Here is a 9,834-nt window from a genome sequence, read left to right on the forward strand (position 1 = left end):
AAAAAATTAGCCAACTGTGGTGGCTCACACCTGTAGTCCCAACTGCTGGGGAGGCTGAAGCAGGAGTATTGCTGGAGCCCAGGAGTTCAAGGCTGCAGTGAGCTCTGATTGCACCACTGCATTACACCCTGCATGACAGAGTGAGACCCTGCCTCTAAAAAACAGGGGGGGATGGTTAAGATGGTAAATATTATGTTTCATATATTTTACTACAATTAAATTATTTTTTAAAACTCAAACATAGGGTGGGCACAGTGGCTCATGCCTGTAATCCCAGCACTTTGGGAGGCCGAGGCGGGTGAATCACCTGACATTGGGAGTTTGAGACGAGCCTTGCCAGCATGGTGAAACCCTGTCTCTACTAAAAATACAAAAAAAAAAAAATTAGCAGAGCATGGTGGCGGGCACCTGTAATCCCCGCTACTCAGGAAGCTGAGGCAGGAGAATCACTTGAACCTGGGAGGCAGAGGTTGCAGTGAGCGGAGATTGTGCCATGGCACTCCAGCCTGGGCAACAGAGTGAGACTCTATCTCAAAAATAAATAAACAAACAAACATAATAAGAAAGAAATTAGAGTAAAATCAAAAATAAATAAACAAACAAACGTAATAAGAAAGAAATTATTTAGAGTAAAAATGGAAAACAGTTCTGTACCATGACCATTCTCCTAAGAGGCAGCCACAGTTAACAACTTCATGACCAACCATCCTTGCAGACTTTTGTAGACATGTTTACAAACATATTTTTGAATAGATTTTCAAGACTTTGTGTTCCCTAGATAAGTAGGATCACTTGTTTGCTCTGTAGCTTGTTTCTTGTTTCTTCATAACATATCATGGCTATCTTTTATGTCAGTATAAATAAGTCGGACTCACTTTTTTTAACCAATGAAAAATAATCAAAGGAAAGGCTAAACTGTAGTTTATCAGGACTTAAATGTGCTGAACATTCTTGTAGAAGTATCTCACAAGTGCTTACATTTCTTTGGAACAGTAACACTGGATGTGCTTATCAAAGGGCAAAATGATACTGAAAGCTTTATATCACCAAATTACCTTTCTACTAACAGCATCTGTGAAAGGGCTGATATCCCCATATCCTCACCAACATCAAACATTACCAGTATTTGTAATGTAGGTAGATGTGATAGAAAAGTGGAAATTAGGTCATCTTGCTTTAGTTCGAATTCTCTAGTAATTAGTGAGATTGAGCATCTTTTCCAATGTTTTTATGGCCATTTTGCTTTCTTCTGTGAATTGCCTGTTTATATATTTGCCACAAACTCTATTGAATTATTTATACTTTTCATATGATTTATAGGAGTACTTTGATATGATGGACATCATTTTTTATATTTATTACAAATTTTTAAAATTATTCAAATATTTCAAATATTTTTTTAAATCTCTATCCTACATTTTATACATTTATAACCTTCTTTAGGATTTTTTTACCATTAAAAATGTTTAATTTTAGGTTGTCAGGGCAGCCTTTGCATCATAACTTTTAGGCCTCTTGTCTTGCTTGGAATAGACTTCCCCATTTAAAGATTACAGAAGGTATTCCCTCATGTGTCCATCTAATAATAGTCATGGTTTTTCTGTTTAGCTGTTTTATAATAGCTTTTTGAGATGCAATTTACATGCCACACATTTACCTGTTTGATATGTACAATTCAGTGGTTTTTAGTATATTCACAGAGTTGTTGTGCAACCATTAACCACCATCTAATTTCAGAACATTTTCGTCACCTCAGTAAGAAACTCCATACCCAGTGGCAATCACTCCCCAGTTCTCTCCTACCCTCCCAGCCCTGGGCAATCATCAGTCTATTTTCTATCTCTGTGGATTTGCCTATTCTGGAAACCTCCTGTAAGTGGAATTACACAAAATGTGGTACTTTCTGAATAATTGTTTTCACTTAGCATAGTATTTTCGGAATTCATTCACTCATTCCTATTATAGTATGTATTATATTTTATGTCTTTTTAACGCTAATATTTCCTTGTTTATGTATACTACATTCATTCATCAATCAATGAACATTTGGATTGTTTTCACTGTTTGACTGTTATGGATAATACTGCCATGAACATTCATGTATTCGTTTGGAATTTTTTCTTTGATTTTTTATTGTAAAATATACATAATATTTACCATTTTAACCATTTTTAGATGCACAATTTAGTAGCATTAAGGATATTCACAGTGTTGTGAAACTATCACCACTATCTATTTTCTCTCTCTCTCTCTTTTTTTTTTTTTCCTGAGCTAGAGTCTCTCTCTGTCACCCAGGCTGTGATCATAGCTCCCTGCACCCTCAAACTCCTAGGCTCAAGCAATCCTCCAACCTCAGCCTCCTGAGTAGCTGGAACAGGTGCATGCCACCATGCCTGGATAATTTATTTTATTTTATTTTTTGTAGAAACAGCAGAGACTCATCATGTTGCCTAGGGTGATCTTGAATTCCTGGCCTCAAGCAATCCTCCTGCCTCAGCCTCCCAAGTATCTGGGACTATAGGCACGAGCCACTTTTTTAAAAAATAGAGACAAGAGTCTTGCTATGTTGCCCAGGTTGGGCCACTGTCCATTTTCAAAACTTTCTTATCATCCCAAAAAAAACTCTGTACCCACTAAACAGTAATTCTTCATTGCCTTCTCTCCCTTGCCCCTGGTAACCTCTATTCTACTTTCTGTCTCTATGAATTTGCCTATTCTAGTAGTTTTATAAGTGAAGTCATCCAGTATTTGATTTTTTGTATTTGGCTTATTTCACTTAGCACAGTATCTTCAAGCTCATTCATATTGTATCATGTATCAGAATTTCATTCCTCTTTTTTTTTCTTTTTTCTTCTTTTTTTTTTCCTGAGGCAGTCTCACTCTCATTGCCCAGGCTGGAGTGCAGTGGTGCAATCTCAGCTCACTGCAACCTCTGCCTCCCAGGTTCAAGTAATTGTCCCATCTCAGCCTCCCAAGTAGGTGGGATGACATGCGCCTGCCACCATGCCCGGCTAATTTTTGTATTTTTAGTAGAGTCAGGGTTTCACCATGTTGGCCAGGTGGGTCTCAAACTCATGACCTCAAGTGATCTGCCCACCTCTGCCTCTCAAAGTGCTAGGATTACAGGTGTGAGCCACCGTGCCCAGCCAGAATTCCATTCCTTTTTAAGGCTGAATAGTGTTCTATTGTATGTGTACAGCATTTTATTTATCCATTCAGCTGTTGATGTACATCTGGACTGTTTCTACCTTTTGGCTATTATGAATATTATTGCTGTAAACATTATTGTACAAGTATGTGTTTGGATGCCACTTTCAGTTTGTTTGGGTGTACATGTAGGAGTAGGACTGATGGATTATATTCTATGTTTAACTTTTTAAAGAACTGCCAAACTTTTCTACAGAGGCTGCATCATTTTACACCTAGCAGTGCACAAGGGTTCCAATTTCTCCACAGCCTCACCAACACTGGTTATTACCTGTCTTTTAGATAAGAGCCATTCTAGTAGGTGTGAAGTAGTATCTTATTGTGGTTTTATATGTTTAAATTATTTAATCCATCTGTAATTTATATTTTTGGATAGTGTAAAGTTATTTTTTTGTTTCGATTTGTGTTCCAAGTGGCTAGGCATTTTCAACACTGTTTATAGTGTTGAATTCTTCCTTCCACTGCTGTTATAAAATGTCATTTTTATATTTTAATATAAAATTAATATTTTATATTAAATTTATATACATACATAAGTCTGTTTTTAGATAAGGTTCTATTGACACTTTACCAATCGCTACACTAGTACCATATCATTTTATTTACTGCAACTTTATAATAGGTTTTAATGTCTGGGAGGACAAGTGCTTTACTCAACATTGTTCTTTTTCCGTTTCTTGGCAATATTTGAACATTGTGTCTTCCAACTTAACTTGAGAATCAGCTTGTATAAAGTTTCATTAAAAAATTCCCATCAGATTCTGCTTGGGATTGCACTGGGCTTGTGGATCAGCATGGGGATCCCTTCTGTTACACTGTTTATCTATTACACTGTTTATCGTATGAACCATTTTTACTATCTATTACCACCAATATGTACATAAAAGAGAGAAAATAATGGAATCAAAGTTAGGTTGTGAAGAAGCAGCAGCAGCTCTGGAAAATGTTTGAAGAAAGTCAGTTCTGAATTCAGAAGTAAAATGGGCTGGAGGGCCAGGCGCAGTGGCTCACACCGGTAATCCCAGCACTTTGTGGGACTGAGATGGGTAGATTGTTTGAGCACAGGAGTTTGAGACCAGCCTGGGCAACATGGCGAAACCCTGTCTCTACAAAAAAATACAAACATTAGCCAGGTGTGGTGGCACACGCCTGTAGTCCCAGCTACTTGGGAGGCTGGGGCACAAGAATTGTTTGAACCCAGGAGGCGGATGTTGCAGTGAGCCAAGATTGCACCACTGCACTCCAGCCTAAGCGACAGAGTGAGACCCTGTCTCAAAAAAAATAAAAAATTTAAAAAAAAATTTTTTTTTTAAAAAGGCTGAGTATTTGGCACAATAGAAGTGTTCCTTTCATTTACCTGAGCTGAAGTTTGCTGCATCTGATTAACAGAGAATGGCCTCAGCTGTTTCAGAATTTTTGTATTGTGGGATGTAAATATACCTCGTTACACACACACCTCTGTTTTTATCTCTAGTATGATGCTGTCCGAATAAACCAACTCTACGAACAAGCCAGGTGGGCCATTCTCTTAGAGGAAATTGATTGCACAGAGGAAGAAATGTTGATCTTTGCAGCTCTACAGGTATGGGGACTTCAGTGCCTTTTCTCTGGAAGGAAACAAACCAAGTTTGTTCTGCTTAAAGTTTCATATGCTTCATACTAGTTTTTTTTTTTCTTTGAAGAAATATCTGAAAATAAGGAGAGCAATTTTTTTCTGTATTTTTTATTTTGCTTTCTTCTTCAGAGCAGAACAAATTTTTAATTTAGAATGTTCTTCATCATCCACACACGCTCACATCCTATGTAAGACACTGGTCTTGCAATTATTATCTCTTCCCTACCGTAAGCACAGTCAGTGATGAGAAAGAACCAGTTGTAACATGACTAATCATGGACCTCAGAATGACTCAGGTTTAAAATGTCATTTTCCCCACACGGGAAGGAGATCTCCTCTTAGAAAATGTTCAGTATTCCAAGGGAATAGTCCTCAAAGGAAAAAAAATAGCTAATGGATTCATTTATATGTATAACATTTCTGTTTACAACATTTCTAAAACTTCTGTTTTCATTTTAGTACCACATTAGCAAACTGTCGTTGTCCACTGAAACACAGGATTTTACAAGCGAGTCCGAGGTTGACGAAATAGAAGCAGCGCTTTCTAATTTGGAAGTAACCCTAGAAGGTGGAAAAGCAGACAGCCTTTTGGTATGAACTCTTTCCGATCACCCAGAACTGTGGCTTTCTTCTAACTGATTGACAAGTATAAATGAACTTTTCTTTATTAGAAGTAAGAGAATATTTCATCTGATTTTGAAAAAAAAAAAAAGATTCTCTTCACCTAACAAGCTTCAACCTAGCAAGAACTAACTAACTTTTCACGGGTTAGCTCTGTAAGGGACTATATTTTCATTTCTACTAAAGACAATACTTTGGTGTTGTATTTCTTCCTAGGGATAAGTTGGCATGGTGTGAAGGAGCCACTGCCGAGGGCTCCACTTCACTAGCATGGAATGTGGAATTGGTCCCTAAACTTAAGTCTAGAAAATACCACCCTGTCTATTGCATGGGGCAGCTGTGAGAATAGAATAGAGAAAATTGTTTCTTTTTTTCTTTCTTCTGAGATAAGCTGAAGTAAGTAGTGCAATCAAGGCTCACTGCAGCCTCAGCCTCCTGGGCTCAAGCAGTCCTCCCATCTCAGCCTCCTGAGTAGCTGGGACTACAGGCACACACTACCAGGCCCGGCTAATTTTTGTATTTTTTGTGGAGACAAGGTTTGCCATATTCCCCAGGCCGGTCTCTAACTCCAGGGCTCAAGTGACTCTCCTGCCTCAGCCTCCCAAAGTGTTGAGATTACAGGCATGAGCCACTATGACTGGCCAAGAAAATTCTTTACAGATAAAAACCTTATTTCTATTTACTTTGTCATCCATTTCAACTAGACAAGCTTGACAGAAGTTGTGGCCTTTTTCCGGAACATTGCAAAAAGTTTCTGAATGCTTTTGACTTCAGGAGATAAACAAAAACCCTCCAATAAAACAAAGATAACTGTTCTGTCATCTCTTTCTCCTTACCCATGAAAGGTGAATGTCAGCTTTATAACTGAAAATTTCCCTCCTGTTTAATTCACTCATGAGGTGCCACCCTTTTATTTAACTTCAGCCATGGGAATAATTATTAATCACATTGAATCAGAGAGGTGGCTCCACCATAATTGGATGTAAACAGTAATCATGGATTAGATTGTGTTACTATATTCTTCTGCATTGAATATATGTTCTCTTATCATTAAATGTCCTAAAATAAGAAATTGGTCTCATTCAGGAGCAAATACTTAATGCAAACTAAATGCCAAGATTCTTTAGAGATGCAGGGCCCTGTCTCACGCTTACAGAAGACACAGGCCCCATGAACTTGGAGTTCTCTGTTGTCTACTTTCTCCACTGAATAAATACAACAGGAAAGTAATTCTTTTTAGAATAAATAAAAAGTTATGTCCTCCCTCCCTTAATAGTTTTACACGATGCTAACAATAGGCTTTTCAGTTTGAAAACAGGCACCAGCCTACATTCCAGAATGAACTTTGAACCAGGTTCACTTTGAAAGTTTAATCAGTGATTAGGTGTAGCAGGAGTTACCCACTCTAATATAAAAATTATAAAGTCTTTTGTTTGCATATAAAAGTAGTCATTTCTAATTTAGATTTTTAACTTGAATGACAGTTATAGGGAGTACTTTATTCATTTTTTCATTTTTTTCATCTCTCGCTTTTCATTTTTGTAATCTATGACACAAACAGAAAAGTGAAAAATACACGTATGTGCAGCTTAACAAATGAGTATTCAATTGTCACCCAAGTCACCACCAAAATCAAGAAATACAATTTTGCCAGCCACCTAGGGGACCTCAACAGGGCCCCCATTCTCCTCCCAGCCCTCCTCACTCCCACGCCCAGTTAACTATTGGAAATGTGGCGAGTGTAACTGAAGAACTGAATTTTTCATTTTATTTAATGTGAATTAATTCAAATTTAAATAGCCACATGTAGCAAGGGACTGCCATGTTAGACAATGCAGGTTGAGTTTCAGCATCACTTATGAAGTTCCTGCTTTTGAAACATTATTTGTTTTTTCTTAGGAGGACATTACTGATATCCCTAAACTTGCAGATAATCTCAAATTATTTAGGTAAGTAACCTTTAATGGAGAAAAGGAGTTACTCATAAAAAAGTCTTGAAGATAAAGAGTACAGGGGTTTAAATTGTATATCCCTGAGGCAGGTTCATGGTTCAAAGGTAAAATGTGGGCTTTGCCATCAGACAGACAATGGGTTGAGTCCTAGCTCTACCACACATACCAGCTAGGTGACCTTGGGCAATATATTATGTCTCTGAGCCTCCATTTTCCAGTCTATAAAATGGGAATATACCTCCCCTTGGGCTTGTTGGGAGGATTCGATGAAATAATGCATATGAAGCATTGAGCATGGTACATGGTTCATAGTACGTGCTCAGTGAATGGTGGTGTGAACGCTCAGTGAATGACTGGGTTCACGTCAGCAATAATAAACACATCTGCCATACAAGAGCTTCTAGTAGGATCCACCTGGGAGGCTCAGTACTCATACCATTTGAAGTCTCTCTTATAGTTTAAAAGTCATTTCTCTCCAGAACTTTGATCCTGGGCTTACAGAGAATAGTCACCTTAGTTTATCTACCTGTTTAAGTACTTCTGATAAACTCCCCCATCACCTCAGGTTGATGTGAAACTGCTAAAAAGGCAGAGAAGGAGTTTTTGTTTTCATGGAAATAATGGACTGCCACCTCTACGATGATGCCAAGGTGTGTTAGTATGAAAGAAACAAGGCTCTTTGAAGTCCTATCAGTTCCTTATTTCCCTTTATGGTTTGTTGACTTTTCTTAACCAACTGGCACTTCACTGGGGCAGTTGGCTTTAAAGGAAACACAAGTTGCTTTTGATAGCACATGATGCAAAGAAAGACTTAGAAAAAATGAACAGTGAAGCAGGTATAAATGAAAAACAAGTGTCCAAAGGTAACAATATTTGTCACTGGGTTTCTGCAGGTTTGGTTTTTGGGGTTTTTTACTGTGATGATAGGGTGTGGTCGCAAACAATAGTTTTTTTTTTTTTTCTTTTCTTCCTTTTTTGAGACAGAGCCTCACTCTGCCTCCCAAGCTGGAGTGCAACGGTGCGATGTTGGCTCACTACAACCTCCGCCTCCTGGGTTCAAGCGAATCTCCCGCCTCAGCCTCCCGAGTAGCTGGGAGTACAGGCGCCCATCATCATGCCCAGCTAATTTTTGCATTTTTGTAGAGACGGGGTTTCACCATGTTGGCCAGGCTTGTTTTGAACTCCTGACCTCAGGTAATGCACCCACCTCGGCCTCCCAAAGTTCTGGGATTACAGGCGTGAGCCACCACGCCCAACCAGGGACATTCATTCAACTTCCCTGGCATAAATGGTTGTAACCACATTTCACTCATATTGTTATAGTCAGAGCTACAGGAAAAAAGTAACCATTTGAATCCACAAATACATCTTAACAAAGTATTCATAATTGTTCCACAAAAAAATGAGTTGCCATATTCTCTGTAGAGGGAAAATCAAGCCCTTCACAAACCAAATGGTGACTGTAGCCTTCCTATGGACATTTCTGATGAAGAAGGTGATAATTCTAGAGTTGAACCCACATCACTATGCTACCCTGAACTGTCACAGGCTTTTGGGGTGACTTAAACTCTCAAAATTGCCCTCATATTTGGCCAGTGGATACTATCTAAGTTCTCAAGATGTTGCATTGAATATATAATATAGTTCATGGAAGGAAGAAACAAATGAAGGAAGGAGAGAGAGCTCATAGGAGGGAAGAGGGGAGGGAGATTGGAGAGTGGAAATCTATTACTGGTAGGGTGGGGCCTCTAACAGGCCCTTCATTTCCTAGACCTCCTTTCTTCATCAGTACGAGAGCATTGGACTAATCCTTTGATTTTTAAGTTTTTTCTTTTACAGTGAAGCTCTTTAAAAAAAAAAATCTATTAAATGTATTATGTAAATAGTGGACTTCAGTGTCTAGCAACAGGCTATCAGCTCTAATGCAAACTCTAATCTTGCTATGAATACATAGGCATGCTAGATAAAATAAAAGAATTATAAATACAGAATTAATCATGAAGTGAAACAGAAACGCCAACTTACAGGAAATGAGGCAGGAATCTAGTTCTACAAATGCAGCATCAGCCACACAGAGGGATTTAGGGAATAGAGACAGGTTGTCATGGTTTGAGGCTAGGATTGTAATTCCCATGTAGGGATAGAAGATGAACCTTTCAGTCCTGTGTAAAGCAGGAAGTGAGAACTGAAGCGCCTGCCTAAAGGTGGAAACGTGCAAAGGCTGCCCTTCTGTTGAATGAAAAACAGAAAAACTACTCATTAGCCAAAGAAAGCAGTAAGGAAGTTCATCCTTGCATGGGCTTCTGTGTGGAAATGAAAGTGTCTCTTGAGAAATCAGAGCCAAGGCTGTGTCACACACAGATGTAGATATAATTTTTTTTTTTTTGAGACAAAGTCTCACTCTGTCACCCAAGATGGAGTGCGGTGACGTGATCACAG

General features: G+C 38.5%; 1 protein-coding gene across 1 annotated transcript in view; it reads left to right on the plus strand.

Annotated features, from left to right (window-relative positions):
• The window catches only part of FERMT1 (fermitin family member 1), a 62,708-nt gene that overhangs the window by 33,261 nt on the left and 19,613 nt on the right, over positions 1–9,834 (plus strand). Inside the window, exons 7-9 of the mRNA XM_011968064.1 lie at positions 4,682–4,789; positions 5,282–5,413; positions 7,343–7,392. Coding sequence (XP_011823454.1) covers positions 4,682–4,789; positions 5,282–5,413; positions 7,343–7,392 — 290 coding nt within the window. The remainder of the gene's footprint in view (positions 1–4,681; positions 4,790–5,281; positions 5,414–7,342; positions 7,393–9,834) is intronic.

Source organism: Mandrillus leucophaeus, unplaced genomic scaffold (genome assembly GCF_000951045.1).
Source record: "Mandrillus leucophaeus isolate KB7577 unplaced genomic scaffold, Mleu.le_1.0 Scaffold828, whole genome shotgun sequence".
Classification (NCBI taxonomy): Eukaryota; Metazoa; Chordata; class Mammalia; order Primates; family Cercopithecidae; genus Mandrillus; species Mandrillus leucophaeus.